We start from the raw sequence: 24,292 nt of genomic DNA, 5'->3' as shown, positions 1-24,292 counted from the left end.
CAAAATATTGAACAGATCCCTGAAGAACCACCCTAGTAACACACGCATTCAATAATTACTTTTTAAGGTCTGTCAATTAGAGAGTTTTCAATCCATTTAACGTGTGCATTATTTATATTGTACAGTGCTATCTGTAATCAGAATGTTGTGTACTATATGAAAAGCCTTAGAAAACAAAGTATTTTACTTCCGTGCATTTATCTTTACCAACCAAATTTGTAATCGCATAAAAAAAATGAAATTTCTTATAATACCAACATACATAAAACGGTGTTGATCGACATTAATTGTATTCTTATCCCTTCATTATTTATTGAATCCCTGTCAGCTTTTCTATTTTGGCTGGGATTGATGTCAGAAGCACCTGCCTGTAATTACTTGGGCCATCCTGCTTGCCCTTTTTTAAATATTGGCACATTAGCACTCTGCTAGTCTTCTGGAGTTTGCCCAATATTCCAGGTTTTAATAAGAATTAACATCCTTAAGCAAGAGATCTCCTCAGTCAACTCTTTTAGCACTTTTGGATGCAAGTTATTTGGGCATGCTGATTTTGAAATGTTTATCCCTCAAAGATGCTGTTTAACATCCCCCCTAGTAACAAATGCAGGGGTGGAGCCTTGTAAAAGCTCAGATGCATTTTTTTTTTTAAAGGAGTCAGACAGCAGGCCAGAATTCTTGCCATCTGACAATTATTCACCTAAACCTACAGCTTTTCCATTCTGAAATGGATTAAAACCAGGAGGAGGAGAAAATGTGGGGATTTACATCTAAAAACCCCCAAACCCTATTGAGGCCGGCCAACTTGTTGAGCCTCGTGTCTTTTCAGAGACGTTACTGAAGAAGTCTCAGCAGGTGAGATGTCGTCCTAGCTTGCCCTCCAGACTGACAAATTTAAGATCCGTAGTAGTGAGCAGCTGTCAGAACTCCTCTTCTGCTGCTTCTCCTCTTAGCACTTCTTGGGTTTTTGGCCTGCTCTTCCATAATGAGAGGAGGGACCAAACAGGAAGAATTGGGAGGCTGTTCCCTTTGGGGGAACACAACCCTGACAAATTTTGTTTCCCTAAGGGATAGGAAAGGGGATGGACAATATTTTGCTTACTGCTGCCCCAAAATAAGCTTTAGAAACTAGTATTTTAAAAAATAAAATAGGATTGTTGAATAGCCACTTGGTCTCCAGAGGCAGGGCCGAGCCCTGTGGACAAGTCTTAACTGTCTCCTGTGCTTGAAGAAAGAGGCACCACCCCAATGTCTCAGATTGGGGATCCAGAAAAAGCAGTATTTATTTTCTCTGTTGATATACATGCTTCTTTCATCACTATTTTAATATTAAAGTATACAAGTAGCAACAGAATAACTAGATTGACGTTCCCCCCTCAATGTCTGGATTCATAATAGATGTTCAATCTTACAGTCAATCTTGTTTTATCCAATGAATAATGCAGAACAGAAATGCAGCCTAGTGCCTCTTCTTTCACAAGGAACCTGCCAGCCAGAGAAATATTCCACAGGGTGGGCGGAAATAGCCTATTGTGGAGTACAGCATGTTGCTGCTCTGGACAGGGGGAACATCAAATCCACAAATGTATCAGTTAATGCTTGCTACTGACAACAGGGTATGCTCTAATTAGATTTGGAGGCAGAGGTGGGGTGGAAGCTGAGCACTTCCCCTATAACACACACTATGGCCCAAAGGGGGGTGTAGCACATGGGCTGGTATTAACTGGGTCCACCTCCAAGCACATTCCTACACACTGTGGACAAGTTCTGTTACTTGCCCAAGCAGCATTTCCAACATTTTCTTCTGCCCACAACTTGACACAGAACAGGATGGACTGCTGTTCCTCCCTCCCCCTCCACTCTTTCCAAGCCCAGAGTTGTGTATTGTGCAACTCTCTTGCAATTGCTGAGTTACATCAATAAAGCCTTCAACAGTGCAGGAAGTTGCTTTCTGAGAATGGAGTTATGACTTAAAATAGTTAAAAATAGCCTGGTAGTTCACCTACAAGCGATGTTTGTGAAAGAATAATTATTTGCCTTTGGGAGAAAGGGATAGAAGATTGCTAAATAAGAATCAGTAGAAATAATTCCATTTACCTTTTAAATGTTGATCTTCCTGTTGTAACCAGAACCCTCCTCTACCTGCCTATACACAGAAAACTGAAATAGCGCCCAGGAGCATATGATAACATAGAATAAAATATTGTTTTCTCTCAGTGATTAGGGTGTGTATAAGAGAATGATTGTCAAATATTGTAAGTGTGTAGCATCGACAATGCAAGTTGACTTATGAAAGACTGTACTTTAGACAAGCCAATTTTTCCCTCTCATGCACAGAATGAGAGCCCTTTGAATGCATCAATGGGCAGAGTTTGTCCCCAACCATTTAGCTTGTTTTATGAACCTATATTTGTATACTTCCTTTGAAAGCACTATATTTGAACTTACACCAAGGTTGAAGATAAAAATCCTGACAGCCCTACTTAATTTATACTTCAATTAGATGACAAGAATTCTGAGGCTCCCTTATATCCTCAAGTGTTTACTCCAGTACTCGAAATTATTACACTTCAAAAACCACTAATTACCAGCCCAATCAACCAGCCACTGAATAATGCAGCCAATTAATTTTCAGATAAAGCAAACATTTATCCCTTTTGACAGGGGCATTTCTAAACTACTAGATACAAAACACTTAAAACAGTGAACAATCTCAATAGACAATCTGGTTCATACTTTGGCATCTTTGCTTTGCTTAAGCAATCAGAGACAAAGAAAGATGAACAATTTAAACCCACAAACTTCTACAAAAATATATTGAATTAAGAGCTATATTCAAATCAGAAAAGGAACAAAATATTAGGGCACAAATGGTATCAACTAGATTTCTATTAGGCTTAATACAGACTAGCTGTGCCTGTTCCTGATCCTATGGGAGCACCTAGCAAAGGACGGCTCTTCTCCCTCACAACTAGCCAAGGAAGCTCAGGAAATGTGGGAGGGCAGGGGAGGGGGAGAAAAGTTGAAACCAACCACCAGTTACAGCTCTGGCCTCAGGAATGGTGCAGACTGAAGCAGTCTGGGGACTGCTCCAACTTTTGCCAACCTGGTGTGGTTCTCAAGGGATGAGCTGCCAGCTAAAATAGTTGGAGTCTTAATGTTCCAGCCACTTTCCCACCCCTCAAACCAGGTGGTTAGTTACAGAACACAGAGAGATGTAGGATCCATCTGTGCCATATGCCCCCGGGGGACAACCCCCACAGTGGCAGAATTCCCAGGAGTTGGACTTATGGATGGCTTCCACTACCTTTGTACCACCAGAACAGTGCAAAGAGCAGAAACATGGTAGAAAATTGATTGTAGTCCCTAGACCTTACTGAAATAGTATTTTTGATTCTTAAGTCCCAAAGGTTGGACAGCACTGATCTATGGCAACAAAGTGAAGGGTTAAATGTTGATAGCAAAACATCTAGATTTGAACTAACTGAACGAATTTTGGGTATGAAGGGGCACCACTGGAAATAAAACTGTCATTAAGAAAAGTCTTTATGCTATCAGCAGATTCATGAACATCTTTCTTCCTGAGATTCTTACTGCACTGCCACATATCAAGCCAGTGAGAAAGATTTAAATACCACTCCCCGAACACTTTGCAAATTGCATCAGAAACTGATGCAGAACTACACATTTTAGTTTGAAAAATGTACATTAATCTCATTAACAATTGTCCAACTCCCTTTCCCTCATATGTTATAATAAGTTCTAATTATTTTTGTTCTCAACAATGGCAACGTAAACATCAGCATGTAGGTGCTGTATGATGACAATCAGAATTTGGTGTGGTTTATCAACGTATCAACAATCTAACGTAATGAGGCACTTTTAAGTTAAAAAGTTTAAATGTGAAGGAGCAGGTGGGCAACCATAGCAAAATAATCTGAAATAATATTCCGAGCCTCAAACTTTTCACCCATTTAAAAGATAAACAAGTTTTAAATACACAAGTTTTAAAAAATACACAGCACGTTTCTTTTCATATATATAACACACACAAACCCTTAGGCCCAATCGTTCACCTGCATTTTGTGGTCTCAAATTTACAGCATGGAAGCCGCATATTAAAAATGACAGTATCACCTGTCAGCAAACCCCTATTTTTCCCCAATACCATTTTTTAAAAATTGTTAAATATATCTTTTCCATTACTAGTTCTTTCAGGTTATGTATTTTCAATAGTGGTAGCACTGTACATTTTAAAGGATGTACTAATTCAAGTTATTAATGTAAATCATTTATTACTTCTGATGTTTGTAATATCATTCACCACTATTTTTATAATGTACAGTAATAGTTGCAAGTCTGTTACTGTTGTATGAGATTTCATACAACATTAAGAGGGGTTTAAATCAGCTGTTCTTGAATGCACTTATATTGTAAGGCCCAGGTAGTAGCACATTGCAGCACCCATAATAATACTCAACATACTGCTATTAACCTGTTGCCAGGTATTTAACTTTTTTTAAACTCTTGCTATATGTAGTAAAATACCAGTAAAGACAAAATTTTGCCCCTATAATGAGGCACATTTTGGCATCTGTGCTAAATGCTGCTGCATGGGCAGGCAAGTGCAAGTCAAAATATGAAAAGGAGAGTCATGATTTGATATTAATAACTTTTTCATAGAAAAATATAAATATATTCCCTGAAATGTAGGACAAAGAAGAGCCAGCATTCATCATGAATCCTAGCACTATTACCATAAAAAAAGCAGACTGGCTTTTCCACTTAAGGTTATGTTCCACAATCTATGTAATCTAGACCTCTATCATCATCATCACCATCATCATCATATCTCACAGTCCTTCTACCCCCATTTCTAGTTCTTATTTTAGAACGTCGATTTGCTCTTTTATATTTGGTATAGTCCACATCGTCAGAGTCATTTTCTTGATTAAGTTTAGGACGTTTTGTTCGCTGGGGCCTTCTGGACGGCTTAGATACATTTGAATTTGAAATTTTACCTTTTCTAATTACTTTAGTTTTTCTTTTTCTTTTCCTCTTTTTTGTTTTTGTGGTATTCCTATAGCTACTGTTACTAGAATCAGTTTCAGATTCTAAATTGGAAGAGCAATTTAAACTGGCACCAGGTCCAGATTTTCCAATCTTTGCAGTCTCAGAAGGAGCAGTCCGCCGACACAAAGAACTTCTTCCATCTTCCTGCTCTCCTGTTTCAGACTCTGTGTCCTTTACGGCATTCAAGAATTTTGCTTTTCTGAAAGACGTCCCAGCCTTTTGACTGGTCACCTTGGTTTTTTTACCTTTGCACTTGCCTGATTCAGAACCTGCCTCACCCTCAGAGTTGCTCACTGCATGATGTTTGCGTACAAAAGTTGACTGGTCAGAAGCTTTCTTACTGCTCCCATCCCCTGACTTACGGCTTTTGGAGTCCTCCTCTGAAAATTCTACTGTGGAATTTTTCATTTTAAGAGATGCAGCACGGACAGTTCTGTGTGGCTGCTTGTGGTCATTAATATGCCTGTTCTTGTGTGTCATCTTGGTCTCTTTCTCAGATTCAGATTTTCCCCTTTCAGACTCTCTAATATATTTTCTTCTAGCAGCAGCTGAATTAGGCTGAGAGTGTGTTTTCCTGTTAGTATGTTGCTCTTTTACTTTTTCACTTTCAGACTTGAAAGTGGCATCTACCTTAGAGCTGTCCCTTAGCCTTTTCTTGGATGCAGCAGACACCGTCCGGTGAGGCAGTTTTCTATTCTTTTTTTCAGTGCACACACTTTCTGAGCTGGAGAGCTCTTCCTTTACATCACTCATCATCTTATTTTTATTAGCAGCCAAAGTAGCACTTCTGCATGGAGGTTTTTTTCCAGTAACAGTTTTGGCATTTAATGTCTCACTAGAAAACGTTGTATATTTTTTGTAGTCATTCATATATGTCCTGCTCCTGAGCACTTTTGTATTTTGTCCAATCTCCTCAGAGGTTGATTCTACAAAATAAAGATTTAAAAGTTCCTTTAAATAACTTACATTTCTATTAAAATCATATAGTTTACTCGGTACAAGCTTTACTACTAATGCTGAAATACATAGAAATCAAAGTACAGGTTATGCACTTCTCAGCTATGTGCAGTTTACTTTGGGTAATTATTTAAAATAAGATCAACAATGGACATCCTTTTAACTTTCAACATTGTGCTTTTGTTTTGAGATAAGAGAGGACAGGAAGCGACATTCTTTGCTCACAATGACAGTCAATCAAAAAATCACTACTTACCTTCAAGAAGGGGAATGATTTCCAGATTCTAAATATCTATGTGTAGTGTTAAAACTATCATTCTATTGCAAAGAAGTCTCTAAAAGAAATTACACACATTTATGAACCTGTAATAAATTTTGTTCTGCTAATGCAGAGGCAGCCATTCAGAAAGCAAAGAAAGTACAAATTAAATTCTATTACCAGAAGAATTTTGATAGTTTATGCAGTTGATAAATGATCAGGGAAGTAAAAGAATTTCTTCAAACCAGACCCGAACTGTGGAACTCACTCCCACAAAAGAAATGATCACAGGCCTTAACATTTTCAGAACTGAACGTGTAACTCATTTCTTCAGAATAACTCTCCCTTAAATTCTTCTCATACAGTCAAATACACACACACACACACACACACACGAGGTCTTATAAACGCATAATTCGGGCCATACCAAATTCACAGCCATGAAAAACACATTATGGACCATTAAATCTGGTCTTGTGTGCTTTTACCCTATACAATACAGATTTTACAGGGGAGACCAGCATTTCTCAAATTGGGAGTCCTAACCCAAAAGGGAGTTGCAAGGTTATTTTAGGGAGGGTCACGGTATTGCCACCCTTACTTCTGTGCTGCCTTCAGAGTTGGGTGTCCGGAGAGTGGCAGCTGTCGGCCGGGCACCCAGCTCTGAAGGCAGTGCCCCCGCAGTGGCAGCACAGAAGGAAGGGTGGCACTACTGTACCATGCCATCCTTACTTTTGCACTGCTGCCTGCAGAGCTGGGTTGCTGGAGAGTGGCAGCTGCTGGCTGAGGGCCCAGCTATGCAGACAGCAGTGTAGAAGTAAGGGTGGCAATACTATACCATGCCATCCTTACTTCTGCGCTGCTGCTGCTGGCGGCTCTCTCCAGCTGCCCAGCTCTGAAGGCAGGGCTACTGCCAGCAACAGCACAGAATTAAGCGTAGCAGTACCGCAACCTCCCCTACAGTAACCTTGCTATACCCCCCCACACAACTCCTTTTTGGGTCAGGACCCCTACAATGACAATACTGTGAAATTTCAGATTTAAATAGCTGAAATAATGAAATTTACAATTTTTAAAATTGACCAAAATGAACCGTGAATTTGGTAGGGCCCTACTCATAATGCTATTTATTCTACAGGCTCTGAAGCAAGAACGACAAAATATTTCTCTATTTTCATACATGGCAGGTGCTCAGATACTACAGAAAGGGAATAGAAAGGACAAAAACCAAAAAAATCTTCCTTTTGACACATAAAACAACAGGCAGGGATGGGGTGGAATGTGAAAAAACTGACAACAGAAAGTACAAAACTAGTAAAGAAATGTTAAGTTTCCAAAGAGATACCAACTTAATTATGTTTAAATTACTTGATACTATGTAATGTTCTCTGACATGTCATGATGTGTCTGGCTTTAAAACCTAGTTTGTTTAATTTCTTTAGATATTAAAATAATATATCCAGGAAATAGAAGGGGATTGTGCTGCACTGATGGATTCCATGGTAGGATGGGATCACTGTTTATATTCATTTGGTTTAATGAAATTCCATAAAAACTGTATTAAGACTGTATATTTTATTACTGTAATTACAATACCACCTACAATCCAGAGATTAAAAACAGAGAAACTTTTGGAAAAAAGCTTTTTAGGTTATCTATATATCACAAAGCAGCAAATAAGGACAAACCCCTTTTTACCCTTCTCAGATTGTCAGAAATGTGTCATTAATGCATTTGATGCTCTGTGGATGAATCTTTTTTTTTTTTAAATATTTCTAATTTAGCCTTTGACCAGAAAGCATGTTATTACTAGAGCCTGCAAATCCACAGATATCCGCTTTGTATCTGTGGAGATCCATATCCGCAGACCATTTTTGCGGATCGTGGATCGGATGCAGATACAACTTTTGTATCTAGAGCTCTGCAAATCTGCGGATATCCACTTTATATTTGCGGACCATTTTTGTAGATCGGATGTGGATACAAATTTTGTATCCATGCAGGGCTCTAGTTATTCAGTGCTTTATAGTCTGGTGAACATACATTCTCAGTAAGTGTTGTGTGTTCAAAACAACTTTATAAAAAAATTGTGGTGAAAATTTTATACAGTAGCAAGGTTGACACTATAAATTTTGGTTTAATGTTTTTTCAAAATAATGTATTGGCAAATTTTCAATGTTCTGAAAAAATGAAATTTGAAAAACACAAATGCATGGAAAGCACTACAGAAGTGCTAGGTGGTGATATTTTATTAATCTTAATCCACTTAATCAGAACATCTGCTGGACGACCTGTTGTCTCCATTAAGAACTCTTGAGTAACAGCATACACTATTTTTTTTTATTAGTAAAGCCGCTGCTGTCAGAGGAACTGCAGAATCTGTTGTCTCTGGACAAGCCCATTTAGGAGTTGAATGGGAGGCATTGTCTACAATGAGACAGGGACTAAGCCTGCTGCCTGCCTAGTGCCAGGAGCTGCACTGGTGGCAATATGTAGTGGCATGGAAAGAGCCAATATCACATCAGAACAGAAACCATTGAAGTTTTCACACACTGCATGTATCACAGCCATAACAGGACTGAAAGCTATTTCAAAAGACACCTAAAAAATTGTATTTGGCAGAATTATCCTTATCAAATATTATTTAGTATTACTAAGCTTAATTAGTTCCCTGGGAGATGTCCCAATTAAATGTAAATGCCTCAAAAAAATGTCTCCCTTCACACAAGCCAATCAAAGGAGTAGATACAGTAAATCTCCTAGTGCAGTTGCTAGAATTACCCTAAATAATGGTGCAGCCAAAACAAACAAATGCTTGATATTGGAAGTATTGACCCAGTAGTGCAAAGTGCAGTAATCATTTGTGATGCCATGATTTTGTTTGTGCAGACAGGTACCCTGAAGATCCAGAAAACAGAGTTTGCCTGAATCACCAATTTCATCCTGATGCTTGATGATCCAAAGAAAGACTTCACCCTCTTCCAGTCTAGAGCAGGACGGGTAGGGACTATAAAAATGTTGACACCTCCCCTCCACCCCATCACTGATCTGTGCACTCTAACAGTGGTAAACTTGAGAACATCCTTAATTCTTTGGTTTTGGAAAATTTGGAACAAAGTGACTGAACAAAATAGCTGCAGCGCTTTGAAATGAATCATCATATAACCTCATTCCACAGTGTCCAGTTAGAGCTGGGTGAAATTTTTTTGGTAAATTGTAAATTCAATGAAAAATGTTTTTTCAGGGCACCTAAACTAAGTGAATTTGGGTCAAATTAGGCTAAGTTTCAGCCGAAAACAATGTAGCTTGTTCAGAGTGGAGCTGCATACTAATTTAAACTATCACAATTATATTATAACAGCCTTACATTTGTCATATTGGCTGCCTATTAAGGAGCAGAATGGTTTAAAGCGAACACTCATCAACTTAAAATAATTACATTACTGTCTGAGTAATACCCCAAATTACTATAAATGAAAAATTTGAGAAAATAAAATTTCCCATTTTTAGTTTTACTTTGTGTATTTACACTAAAATATTGTCAACGTTTAGTTTCACTTTTTCCTCTACATAAAAGAATAGTTTCTCCTGTATGTGTGGGATTTTCTACACAGCAATAGAGGAGATAAAAACATTTTAAAGACAGGAAAATTATAAAAGCACAGAAATGGCAGTTGTCTTCATGGGCAGATGTGATGCCTAAGGATATTTGCAACTGACATTTGAAATTTACTAGTCAGTGTCTCTTTAAATCGGCTCTACTGGTTTTTGAAGGCCTTAAGGATGATGGCTCTGAATACATTTTGATTCCATATCTTGAACTTTGTACTATGAGGCAGAGTGCTTTTACATACTACTCACAACACAGATCTTATCACATCCAAGATCAGCAGTTGATTATGCTTCAGCTGTGGTGAGCCCCCCCATGCAGCATAGAACTCTTTCCATCCCTTCTCATTTTATTAAGAACACCTTTGCTTTTCTAGTTTCAGACCATTCATGTTGCCCAACACATACTATCTTGTCTTTCAGTCTTTCCTTTAAAATTAGATGCCCTCCCTTCATTGCTTCTATTTTAAGAGGGCAGTATTTTATTGCTTAAAGAGACACCAACTTTTTAAAAAACCCCATAACACTGTCAGCAATTTTATTGCAATTCAATGCTTTGGCTGCTGTATCTGGGGAGGGAGGAGTGATGAGTACTATATAAAATATAATTATTCCATAACAAGTATGGCCACCTTCAAGAAAAAGCTAGACATCAAGAAGCTCTATGGATAAACTCTCTCTCAGATTAAAATCCTTCATAATTTAATATATTAATTAGATGCATCCCTCAGGCTTGGCAGTTAAATGTGACTCTCACTGCTGGAAAGGTTTTGCACAATTGATCCATTATTAGAAAAACTGTATTTATCGTTGCCAGTTTGATCTAGCTGTTAAAAACTGATTATTGCTTTGTAAAGAAAAAAATATTAAAAATAAATCGACGCATTGTAACTCAGGAAGTGTATAATTTTTTTTGAAGGATTAGCACTCTTTCATTAAGAGAGGAGACAAAATAATTCATATTTGAATTTTTGCTCTATTTAAGATATCAGAAACTGGAAGACAAATTAACATTTTGAATCCAAGAACATAAAAGTACAATACATTGAAAGCTACAATTTAACCAGAGAGTGATGGAAAAAAAGGGATATAAACCAGATTTTCTTCAAACTGCAGAAGATGACAGATAGGTTAAAACATCCACCTTCCATACTAATGGCAAAACAATTCCCCCTCCCACCCCAGAAAATAAAAATAAAAATCAAAGATCAATGCTGGCCGATCTATTTTGGCACTTTTCACATTCGTCATGGTTAACAACTTTCCCACAGAAGTTTAAGAAAAAAAATCTTTAACTGATCACCTTTGAACAGATAGCATTTTGCAGCTGTTTTTTGTTTTTAAAAGGAAATACATAAAGTCCTAAGTCAGGAAAATTTTACTTGGTGTTTATATCACTTCTCTTTCCTTCCTACAACAAAATATATACATTCAAATTGGATGTAATATTTTATATACAAATTAGAGATTCCCTTTTACAATATTAAAAAAAATCTTTTCAAAGACTTTGAAAAATAATTTTTCATGTCTCCAAAAATAGTAAGTTATATGCTGGATTCAAATATTTTCTACTTACAAAACAAGTTTCAGATAAGAGCCATTTCATACCAAAAAATTACCGAAGGGTTCTGAAAAAAAGCCAATACTTTAAAGAGTATTAACTGAATGGAAATAAGTATCTATGGCAATGCAGCTACATATAAAGTTTAATGGGCAATCAAGGGTTCAGTGACTGTTTTGTTGCTGATCATCTACTGTACCCGCCATTCTTATATATTTCATTGATGTTAGAAATCACTTTGTGTATTTGGCAGCAATTAATAAACGTTTAGATCTTAGTAGGTCAAAAAATTATTTCTTGTGGGAAATTGCCAAGATAGCAGAATTAATCACAAAACACCTTAAATGACTTTCTTCCTGAGATTCTCACCCCACGTAAACATAGACCCATGTGTCACAAAAATATATCAAAACTATCTGCCTAAGAAGGCATACAATACACATTTTAAAGTGCGATAGAATCAGTTATGCGGCAACCGACAAAAATGTAGGTCAGCTTGCAAGAACAAAATGGCAACATTTTGACAATTTTGTGTTAGAAACACAGTGATGACCCAACTCCATATCCCCTCCTCATATATTTGGTAGTTGGAAGAAATTATTTTGGTTGAAATTAATAACTGGAAAAGGGTAACTTTAACATGAAGATTTTAACTTATTATAATGCAGTTGTTAAGGCAGGTCATCTTTCCTCAGCTGTCAAGTTAGAGGTGGGAAATAATCCGGGGCCTGATTTTTAACAGTGTTGTATACAGATAGTAACCCTCTCTTCAAGACCAATCCCAGGCAAGATGGGCAGAGTAGTTTAATGTATCTTTTGCGCTTTCATTCTTAATCATGTTTGGTGTCAAGCAAACAAAAAAAAATAGTTTTTAGAAGTTGAGTAAAGTAGTACATGGCATGTTACTTTAAATTCAATAACAATTTTGAGACTAGAAAAAGGGGGAAGAGAACTGCAGGACTAAGACAACAGATATAATTTATGCATAGGTACAATATAGTCTAACAAAATATGAATATAAAATATTAAATTCTTACTTGTCCTTTATTCAGTTTAATATCTGGTGAATTATTGACCATTGCTAGCTACAGTATTATTTCATCCAGGATCTTAGAGTTACTGTAAAGACATGCCTCAATTCCCCCTCATCCCCCCATTCAACCTACTGATTGCTATATGAAGTTGAAAATATATGTAGGGTGCTAACCATGAGTAAAGCTACATATGTTCTGGCTTCACAAAGGGCAGACCTCTCCAGGGAAAAGACTGGTCCTTCTGCAGTATAGTTAAAAAAAGCAGTCCGCAAAAAGGAGATGAAAGAGGGAAGAAAAATATGTATATAAGTTCCATGCACTACAACTCCATATGCTAGATTCAATCCCTTTTACTGGGGATTACAAGTCATGAGATTCTCAAAGGCCTAGAACTAGTTGTAGTCCCTATGAGGATGGTATAGATGCCTCCCACTTACAATGAGCAAGTAGGAAAAAAAAAAAAAAAAAAACCCAACAACAACAAAAAACCTACTCGCCCAATTGCTTCTGTTGCAATATTTATGGGAATTCTCTAAAATAAGGTCTGCATGGGATGTTCTTTCTGATAATTACTTTTTGCAATCTTTTTTTGGGAGGTTGCAGGGGGAGGGGGGGATATAAAGTAGTTAGAACAGTTTTTGGGACTAGTGTGTCTATCTCCCTGACATCTTTGGAATACAGTAGTCACGAAAAGAGAATATGCAGACTGTAAAGAGTCTTTAAAGTTGGCTAAACTGTGAAACAAGAACCAATCTCCTAAAAGAGGAAGTTGTAGTGACACACTAGATATGGCCCAGTGAATCCCAAAGTCATTCTGATGAGCTGAGTTGTCAAAGAAAATTCCCAAACTGGAATTACATCTCAATTAGCACATGGAAGTGCATATGAAAGAATGAGAAATGGAGAAGAATAAACACTTCAGAATAGGTTGAAACTGCAGAAGCAAAATTAGGCTAATGAACATTTCTCTGAGACCATAACTTTGGGCTATTCATTATCAACCGTCTGCCAATGAGATGCTGCATATAAGAAAATCTCTGTGAAGAACCATAAGCGTGACTTAACACTTCGGTTAAAAACATGAAAAACCAGAATATCCCATGAAATTTGGAGAAACAGAGATATAGGGGACATCACTGTAACTGTTGGACAAAAAGCTTTATCTTCTTAAAAAATTAAACCAGTAGTAAGAAAAAGGAGTGCATGCAGACATCAAATAAATACCAGAATATCGCTATCCTGGACACACGTTTTCACCTTTAAAAAAAGGTGGCAAAACACTGCCATCAAAACAAAAATTAAAATAAATAATTTTGCAGATTCCAATTTACCTCATGGAAGCAACACTGTATTAAAAAAATAACACCTTTCAGTCAAATAATAAAAATTATTTAAATTTAAATTAATGGCTCTTCTGTATTCAACTGCATTAATAAAGCAAATAATAATTTGGAAAAATAAAAATAGTTATCTACTTTGTAAAGGAACTGTTACTTTACTCATGATGTCAAGATCAACAGGACTAATTATAATACTGATCATGTAACAGTAACCTAGTTTTATAAAGTCTCTAGAACAAGGAACCGGTGCTAGAACAGTCCACTTCGAGATTTTGAAATCTCTAAAACTGTACGTCATAGGCAATTTTCTCACACAGCACCGATTAAAGTAATGGTCAATATTGTGCTAGCAACATATAGGCCAGTGTTCAACTGGTTTTGAAAACTGTTATTCTGAGCAGTAACATTCCAGTCCAGACTGAAATACTGCCCCAAAATGAAACATTTTGGTATCAGTTGCTACATATTGCTACATGGACCAGCAAATGCAATCTGAAATATGACAAGGACAGTCACAGGATTATGTTTTTCACAGAAAAATATAAATGTTTTCCCTGAATCTCATGACAAAGAACAGCCATCATTCATCATGAATTCTAATGATATTACCACAAAAGTGGAATAGATTTCCCTCCATTATGTTCTGTAATCTCTCAGTTCGAGCACACTGTCTAGACCTCTATCATCATACCTTACAGTCTTTCTACCCTGATTTCTAGTTCTGATTTTAGAGCGTTGAGGAGCTCTTTTATATTTTGTATAGTCCAAATCCTCCCAGTCATTATCATCCATATTAATCCTACGTCGTTTCCTCTGTCTAGACAATATCATAGATTTAGATGCATTAGCTTTAAAATTACCTTTTCTAATGACTTTTGTTTTTCCTTTCCTTTTCCTTTTTTTTGTGTTTGTGGCATTGCTATAGTTACTGCTATTGGAATCAGTATCAAATTCTAAATTAGAAGAGCAATTGAAACTGGCATCAGGTCCAGATTTTGAGCTCCCTGCAGTTCCAGAAGGTCCTGTTCTCTCGGACACAGACCGTCTTCCATTCTCCCTCACTTCGGTTTCAGACTCTGCTCTGTTTTTCAAATCACTCAAGGCTTTTGCTTTCTTGAAAAGAGTTGCAGACTTTTGACTGGTCATCTTCTTAATTCTTCTACCATTCCACCTGCCTGACAAAGAATCTGCCTCATCCTCAGAGTTGCTCACGGCATGCTGTGTGTGTGCAGAAGTTGACTGATCAGACACCTTTTGACTGCTCCCATCCCCTGACTTATGGCTTTTGGAGTCCTCTGAGAATTCTACTGTGGGATTTTTAATTTTAGGAGATGCAGCACAGACTGTCCTGTGTGGTTGTTTATGGCCATTGCTTTGCCTATTTTTTGGTGCCATTTTTGCACCTATTTCAGAATCTGAACTTTTATCTTCAGATTCACTAATATATTTTCTTCTAGCAGATGAACCAGCCTGCGAAAGCATTTTCCGCTTAATATACTGTTCTTTTTGTTCTTTTTCACTTTCAGATTTTAAACCTGTGTCATCTTCAAAGCCATCCAATAACAATTTCCTGGCTGCAGCAGAGGCACTGCGGTGGGGCAGTTTTCTGTTCTTGCTTCTAATGCCAATACTTTCTGAGCTGGAGATCTCTTCCTCCACATCACTCATTAGTCTTAATTTACTGGCAGCCACAGTAGCACTTCTGCGTGGAATTCTTCTGCGACCACCATCTTTGTCATTCACTATTTTGTAAACCCCCTTTGAATATTCTGAGTCACTCCCATATAACCTTTTCCTGGTAGCTCTTCTGCTATGTCCATTCTCTTGAGAGAAAGACCCTATAATATAAAAAATAAAAATGATTTAAATATTGGTTAAATTAAAAAATAAATAAATGACAAATTTATGACAAATATTTTAAAACAGAACAAGAGCAATTTATATTATAGTACTAACAATGTACAAACCCAAATAGTACTGGAGAACAGCTCACATTGTGTGATTAAAACATCTGTATTTTTATTTTATAATAGCAAGGGCAATTCAAACATATTACATGTTATATTCAGTAGAGCGCAATTAGGGTTTTGGCCAACTATATTATCATTCCACCTATGATTTTTATGATCTTTGAATTACATGCCCTGAGAAATCCATCTCCTCATCCCCATTTTAAGAATGCACCTGCAAGAAAAAATATTTTTTGTTTATTTGTTTTTTGCAGTTTGGTTGATCTGTTCTTGGCACAAAACCAGATATGGGACAAGGGCCATTCAAAGATGGCTTTCAAACACCTTTGCATTCCCCTAATCCTTGGGCCATCAGTCCCTAGTGCGTGAGCACAACTCCAGGCTGCTCTTCTTATTCCTGGCTCTCCATGGCTCCAAATGCTTGTCCAATAGCTAGGAATCGCTGGAGCATATCCTGGATATGTACCTTTCCCTCTGACATGTTCTGTGCTGTGGCTGCGTAGGTGGTGCTACAACCGTTTTAGGTCACCTGGATATGTGCTGAGATAAGGGTAGTCCTTTTACTAACTTTGGTAAGCTGGTTTTATACTTGCTTTGACCCAGAGTGATGCAAAACCATCAGAATGGATCAGAGCCCTAAAAAATTACCATGATATCTGTGGCAACAGAAAGCTGTGGGTGACCACTGTATTAAGTCTGTTAAATAAAAGCCCCAAAATTAAAACAAAGGAATTAAGAAATGAATCTAAAAAGTAGAAAAAAATTCTATACTACTAGTATTCTGGAACGCCAAAAACTTGTTTTATTTAATCCAAAAAATTCACAAAACGCCTAATTCAGATTTGGCGAGGAAGATGTAATGATAAAGGGACACTATATCTGGTCAACTTCAGCCCAAACTTTGTTTTGCAAATATATGCTTTTACCAAACCTATAAGCAAAGGAAATATTTCAGTGTTTTAAAAAAACCCAGATGATTAAGTCATTTTTGTAGCAATAATTATTTTACATTTACAAAAGATACTGTATGATTAGTTAGGAAATGCTAGCTGACATCAGGGTCTGACTAAATTTTATAGAAAATGTAAGTTAAAGCAACATTAAGGCTGCCTATGAAGCACGCAGTCAGGACACGCCAAAATAAAGGTTACCTTTTTTCACAGGGCCCCCATCTTCATTTAGTGAGCAGGTAGAGTCCGCAGTGGATCAGGTAGGTATTCAACATTTATTTATAAATTTACTTGTTAGAAGCAAAAAAGTAATAGTGTACACAATATAAAATGCTAGCTGTCAACAAAAAAGATTTTCTCTATGCAAATACATTTAATTTAATTTAAAAATACAACTATTTAATGAGTTTTGCTCAGTCAAATGAGTACACATCTCTGCCTCACTTGCTGCTGTACACAAATCCAACCTGCATATTGAGGGCCAAATATTATTGTATTCAAATTCATTTATACATATATTAATGTAAATTCAGAGTAGAGTTAATTGATTTCAGCTGATTTACTCCTAATTTACATCACTGTAACTGCAACCACAATTTGAGCTAGAATACAGGAACCTGAAGGAAATCTATGGAAATAATAGTAAGGGATCATCAGGGATCCTAGTTCTCCGTGATAAAAAACCAAAAATCTGTGTTTTTCAATGAGTAAAATGAAACGCTGAACTTTTTCCCTAGCCACACTATACAGTGGAATCCCATTTATCCGATCTAATTGGGGCCAGGGCCAGATCACATAATCTAAAATTCGGATAACCCAGAGACTGGGCAAAGAGCTTCAGCTGCAAGCCCCACTGCCTGGGGCTGACAACCAACAGCACCAGTTCAGTTAATATGGAGAGCCGGACAATGGAGGCTCACATAAATGGGATTCTACTGTACATATGTTTTTATTTTTTCACAAAATGTAAAAACTAAAGATTCTCTGTAAAAACACAAATTTCATGTTTTTCCTGTGGCAAAAGGATTTCTAAAATCCCTGGTGATCATAAAGTTTAAATTATTTTTCAGAGGCAAATATAAAAACATGACATTTCTTGACTTGAGCGCTTTACTTTGCAATCTTTAAATTCTCTTATCTTATGTTTTCCTTAGGAAATATGCTAGAAAAAGGAAATAATTCAAATATTACTTTCATTATACGCCTAGATACACAACTTGGCCAGACTGCGCAAAAATGCCTAATGTGAGAGCTGGTCTACAGAGTTTGTGCGCCAATTTACATAAATCAGTTTAAAAACAAACTTACTTGAATTGATGCAACTCCCTAGTGTGAACACACTCATATTGATGTAAATGTGTTTTGCTTACAATTATAAATTTAATTTAAATTGAGGCAGAAATTGTGTGTAGACAAGCCCCGATACGGGGTTTGCAAGAACTTTTGAACATCTCACTGAATGAAGCAGGGCTTCTCTGGAAACCACAGAAACCTTATTAAATACCTAAGATGACATAGAGGGGCATCATATTACTTATTTCTATTCAAAATTTTATGTGAATGCATTAACAGCCCTTTTACTTTATATTTCCAGGAGTTATTTTTAAAAAGTATTGTTATTAAAAATGTACAATGCCTGCACATTTAAAAAAAATTGTGATAATCTGAGCTAATCAGAACACTTACTTTAAAGTACACCTCCAATATAAGGCCCACGGGTAACATTGTGAAAAGCATCTAACTGAGAAAGTTTTTAGGTCACTGAAGTGCTTTTGAAAATGTTACCCTATATCAGTGTTTCTCAATGACCAGTCCATGGACTGGTGCTGATCCTTGAGACTTCCCTGACAGAGTTTAGGAAGGCAGCGTCCCTGGTATCAAAAAGGGTGAGAAACACTGCCCTATAGCCATGCAAAATTTCTACTTTCTTCCCAAAAAAACTGGAGCTGTTTAAAAATAGGACCCTGTAATTTGTTTTTAAATCTATCCATCCATCCATCTATATATTTGTTAAAAGAATAGCATTTTCCCACCTCCACTCTACTTATTCTCAAAAACTGCAGAAATGCCTTTTCTCACATTTATAAAAACAGGACCACTCTCAGGTAGAAACCAGCCTGAAAGGTGAAAATTTCACCAGGTTGTAAGAAACGAAAATGGTCTTTCAGAAAGGAAACACTCAGGTAACGGTAACAGTGGCCGTGTGCTATATACTCCAGCTACAGTTATCATGAGGACATTCAAGAACAATCTTGAACACACATATTTATCAATTCTTGAATGCACAGGTTATCAAAGGCAATATCTCAGTCACCCATAACACTCCATAGTCTACTAGTGAACTGTCCCCAGTGAAACCATTTGTAAACTTACTGGATGAAATTCAGACTTAAATATGTTCCACAAATGAAGCATATTTTGTCATCTCTGCTAAATATTGCAATGTGGACAGAAAATACAAGTTAAAAATGAACACTATAATAGTATAGTTGCATTAATAGTTTCATATAAATATACTTCCAGAATAGTTAGACAAACACTCACCATTCATCAAGAGATCTAGTGCCATGAGGAAGGGAAATAATTTTCCTCTGAAAAATTAAATTGACCACTGCCCAATTTTAACAGCATACACCTTTATACTTCTATCTTTGTCACACTTTACAATATTCCTACACAAGCTTCCTTCAGAATGTCAAGGAACTCATTTTGTGGAGTCCAAATCTTCCTAATAACTACCAATCCTACATTTTAATTTAGTCAATATCAGATTTAGATACATTAAGTTTTTAAACATACCTTTTTTAGTGACTTCCCTTTTCCTCCTTTTTTTGTTTATGGCATCACTATAGTTACTATTATTGGTATCAGTTTCAGATGCTAAATTAGAAGAGCAATTGAAACTAGCATCAGGTCCAGATTTTGAGCTCCCTGGAGTCCCAGAAGTTTCCATGCTCTCTGACACAGAACTTCTTCCATTCTCCTTCACTTCTGTTTCAGACTCTGCTGTGTCCTCTAAGTCACTCAAGACTTTTGCTTTTTTGAAAGGAGTTGCAGGCTTTTGACTTGTCACCTTCTTGATTTTTCTACCATTCCACCTGCCTGACTCAGAATCTTCCTCATCCTCAGAGTTGCTCACTGCATGCTGTTTGTGTGTAGAAGTTGACTGGCTGGACACTTTCTGACTGCTCCCATCCTCTGACTTATGGTTTTTGGAGTCGTCCTCTGAAAATTCTATTGTGGGATTTTTAATTTTAGGAGATGAAGCACAGACCGTCCTCTGTGGTGGTTTTTTGCTATTGCTTTGCCTATTTTTGTGTGCCATTCTTGTATCAGTTTCAGAATCTGAACTTCCAACTTCAGATTCACTAATATATTTTCTTCTAGCAGCAGATGAACCAGGCTGAGAAAGTTTTTTCTTCCTCGCATACTGTTCTTTTACTTCTTTTTCACTTTCAGACTTTAAACCTGTCTCATCATCAGAACCGTCCAAAAGCAGTTTCCTGGCTGCAGCAGAAGCATTGCGGTGGGGCAGTTTTCTGTTCTTGCTTGCAATGCCCACACTTTCTGAACTGGAGATCTCTTCCTCCACATCACTCATCAGCCTTAATTTATTAGCAGCCACAGTAGCACTTCTGCGTGGAATTTTTCTATGTCTACCAGTTTTGTTACTCAACGATTCACAAGCCACTGCTGAAGTATTTTCAGAGTCACTTCTATATAGCCTTTTCCTGGCAGTTTTTCTGATATTTCCATTCTCCTGAGAATCTGATCCTGTAAAATATAGAATTGCTGTCAATTTTAAATATAAGGACACCCATTTATGTTAAATTAAATTTCCTGTAAAGTCAAACAAGTTCAACTCATAGGCACAAACTGAATTGAAGTACAAATGTAGTAGTAGCTGCAACTTACATGGAACATTTTATTTAACTAGAAAATAAAGGTAACACTCTCATTCTTCACAAATCTAAAAGGTGAGCATTCACCGTGTCTTGAAGCTTGCTTTATTTGTATTTAAACCATCATTACTAGTATCAGTTGTATTCAATTTCTTTTTTATAATTAAAAACAAGGGAGTTGCAAAATCTTCATCCTCACTGTTTGACTATCTCTTTGCCTTACTAGTAACTTCCTTCAGTAAGGATTCCTTCAATGCTAATGTTAATTGTTTCACCAGAGGAAACCGTAAGATTCTGAGAAAAGTCTTAACTCTTACAGCAACAGTATCGGTACAAGTGCCATGCAACTATGCTAGCCTCAGTCATGTATTCCAGACGTTAACATACAGTTTTAACTTTTCAAAGTGTTATTAACATGAACTTAATTGCACCACGTATATTTACCACTGAATATGCATTTTCTTATGTTATTGGCCATTCACAGAAAATGCTGATTGAATCTTACCCATTTGCTTTCTTTGAGCTGCTCTATTTCTGGTTACCCTAAAGCTGCTGTTCTTTGCTCTGGATATACCATTGTGTAATACTGGGGATGCAAGAGCCATAGAGCTCTCTTTACTTTCCTCTGAGCTACTTGACGAAGAAGAGGAAGAAGATCCTGATGAGGAGGCAGAGGAAGAAGCTGAAGAGCCTTCTATTTCACTTTCTGGTTTAAAAAAAAAAAAAAAAGAATTTAGAATTCTAAGCAGGAACACAGCAAGTTAATGACCTTGAAAATTAATTAGTAGGTGTAATTTGCTGTTTTACACTTTACAGAATGTTTCTTACACATATCGCTTCCATATAATTAGTTTCACAGTGTATTATTTAAAGACAAGGACAGGAAGGCATACATTATACCAGTGCCACCTATAGTGATAGCTGCCTTACATTTTCCATTGTGAGACTGTTTTCAGTTGCTCATAACTTTGCCAAACTTTACGAGGGCTGAATTTTTTCATGCTGCATTATCTGGTGGCATTTTCTCTGTTTTTTTTTTTTTAAAAGGTTCAGCTAAAAATGTTCAGCTATTTTCAAGGAAGGCTTTGCAATGTTAATAAAATAGTGGTGGCTTCTTTAAGAGTTTAGCACCCTTATGCTTTGGAATAAGAATGTGATATGAGACGGGGTAGTCTTCGTGTGTTTGTTGCATAGGCAACATTAATTCCGGCACTTCCTTTCATCTGAGTGTGTAACTTTGAAATCTTAATATTCTTTTTGCATAGTGTTTTGTGCACAATACACACACGCAATGTTAAATATAAGTCATATTTATGTGTTAAATGTACTGATACGGCAAGTTCAAAGTGTTCATCACAAGCACTGTTTGCTAAGACTGTTTGAGACTTCAAGGTTCCATTTTCACATTTAGCAGATTTTTAAAGCAGCAAATGAGGATGACAGGACCATTTTTCTCCCTTCTCACCCCTCAACAAGCCATTTAGCTCTGTGATGACTCCTCAGATGAAACGGAGTACAGGCACACAGACTATCCAACAGGATTGAAAGATGGTGTACAAGTCTGCTTCTTTGGTTATAAATATATTTTTACTTATAAGTTTCCTCTACTGCAGGCTTTTCACTAATAAAAGCTGAAACTAAAGAAATGTATTGGGTTCTATACAACTTTAAAACAGAAGAATTCTATACTTAACATGCAAACAGCATGAAAACACAAGATGTTATTACAAAACATTCATAGTTATCAGAGACAAGGTTTTCCTACAGAAGGCATTTTAAAAAGGTTTGTATTTTTAAGAGTTATTTAGCTAGACTTTATGGGAATTATGGTTACTTTGCCTACAAAGGCAAAAAAAATAATTAGCAAACATTTTATAGCTCACGTTTAATATATAAGCAAATACAGCTTTTAAAACAGATTTTGTTTCTCACCTGATGACAATGCAGTATGATTTGTTAAGGGTGTAGTTCTAGCTTTTCCATTTCTTTCACGTGATGATATGCAAGCAGAATCAGAAGATTCGCCAGAAGAACTGTGGGCATAGGTGCTAGCATTTATTTTATGGCTTGTAACACATGCTGCTCTGCTAGAGGTAGGTTGGGTAGAAGAATCTTCCTGCTCAGATTCAATTTTTGCCTGAGATTTTAAGGGTTTCTGCTTCACATTTCTAGCCATAAAAAGAAAATAGAAGTAACTATAATATACAATGTAAGAGAGCAGAATATTTTAATAAGAAATAATGAAATATTTGGAAACATGGATAAAAGGCAATAATTCCTATTGGTATAAAAACTGTATTCAGTACCATTTACAACTTGGTGAAAAGCGATTAAATTTGTGAATTAAAATATTCAAATTTATGTCACCTGCAGTTGTGGGACATTCACAACTCAGTAGTCAATGCTAAGTGCTCTTGGTAAAAGTGTAATTTACACCTACAATGAAAATATCTAATGATATCTAATCCATTTCCTGATTTAAACTACACATATATACATAAATCTGAGGCTGACAGTGTTTCCCTCCTATTTTCCAAGTTGCAACAGCAGCCTTTGGATTTCTGATGTACCCTAGAATCCTCACTTATCAGCTGCAATAGGCATTTAAAAGGGCCATGTATACCAATTATATCCTATGATAAACAGAGTCTCAAAGACACCAGCTAAGAGGTGCAACATGGGAGAAAGATCCTGCTCTCTGAAATAAAATATGTGAGTACACAGAAATGTGAATACACGAAGTCTATAGTTTTCCACTGTAACGCAAATCTAGCCTGTATGAGTGCTGCACACAAGCCTGGGGTTCAATTTGATTACTGGAGAAGAGTGCTCTTCTGGTAGAGGAGTGGAAGAGAGAAAGGGCACTTGTTCGACACCAGAAATATTTCTTCTAATAAATAAAATTAAAACATTAAAAAAGCCTGAATGGGAAATTTGTTACCTGATAAAGCCCTGAATTAACATATGTACTAGTCCTTTAAATCTTGAGTTCTTCAGTGTTTAGAATAAGGCATCCTTACACGCTTAGGCCACATATGCACTAAGGCAGGCCTGCACAACATGCGGCCCACGTGGGCTCACTGTGCGGCCCGCAGGGGTTGAGTAGGCAAGCGGGCGGGCAGTGGTGGGGAGTGAGTCGGCGAGCCGGGGGAGGGGGGCTGAGGAGGCGAGCGGCGAATCGGTGGCTGACCTGTTCTACTGATCTGGTCTGGCTCCCATCCCCTCTCCCAGGGCCAGCTCCAGACACCAGCAAAACAAGCAGGTGCTTGGGGCGGCACAATTCTAGGGGCGGCATTCTGGCGCCGGCCATCATAGGTGCCGACTCCGGGGCATGGGGAAAAAGTGCCCCCGCCGCCCCAGCTTGCCTCCGCTCCGCCTGCTCCCCTGAGCGCGCCGCCGCCACTCCGCTTATCCCCCCTCCCTCCCAGGCTTGCCCCGTGCGAAACAGCTGCTTCATGCAGCAAGGCTGGGAGGGAGGACAAGCTGAGCGGCGGGGTGCTCAGGGGAGGCGGCGGTGGTGGAGCGGAGGTGAGCTGGAGCGGAGGTGAGCTGGAGCGGGGAGTGGTTCCTCTACCCCCCCCCGTTACTTCCTGTGCCCCCCCACCCTAGCTCACCTCTGCTCCGCCTGCTCCCCTGAACG

At 37.5% G+C, this 24,292-nt stretch overlaps 1 protein-coding gene and 1 long non-coding RNA gene across 2 annotated transcripts in view; one reads left to right on the top strand and one right to left on the bottom strand.

Annotated features, from left to right (window-relative positions):
* Positions 1-4,788: 4,788 nt before the first annotated feature.
* Positions 4,789-24,292, bottom strand: part of LOC112123431 (bromodomain and WD repeat-containing protein 1-like) — a 55,616-nt gene continuing 36,112 nt past the window's right edge. Inside the window, exons 16-20 of the mRNA XM_026651049.2 lie at positions 22,585-22,820; positions 21,158-21,358; positions 19,550-20,524; positions 14,691-15,668; positions 4,789-5,996 (exon numbers count right to left, since the gene is read on the bottom strand). Coding sequence (XP_026506834.1) covers positions 4,789-5,996; positions 14,691-15,668; positions 19,550-20,524; positions 21,158-21,358; positions 22,585-22,820 — 3,598 coding nt within the window. The remainder of the gene's footprint in view (positions 5,997-14,690; positions 15,669-19,549; positions 20,525-21,157; positions 21,359-22,584; positions 22,821-24,292) is intronic.
* On the top strand, positions 7,737-11,096 carry LOC112117828. The gene is made up of 2 exons (XR_002908997.2): positions 7,737-7,788; positions 9,180-11,096. It is a non-coding gene; the product is annotated as an uncharacterized LOC112117828 (long non-coding RNA).

This window comes from Terrapene carolina, unplaced genomic scaffold (genome assembly GCF_002925995.2).
Source record: "Terrapene carolina triunguis isolate 2854851 unplaced genomic scaffold, T_m_triunguis-2.0 Scaffold30, whole genome shotgun sequence".
Taxonomy (NCBI): domain Eukaryota; kingdom Metazoa; phylum Chordata; order Testudines; family Emydidae; genus Terrapene; species Terrapene triunguis.
This window is presented reverse-complemented; position numbering and strand designations above follow the sequence as displayed.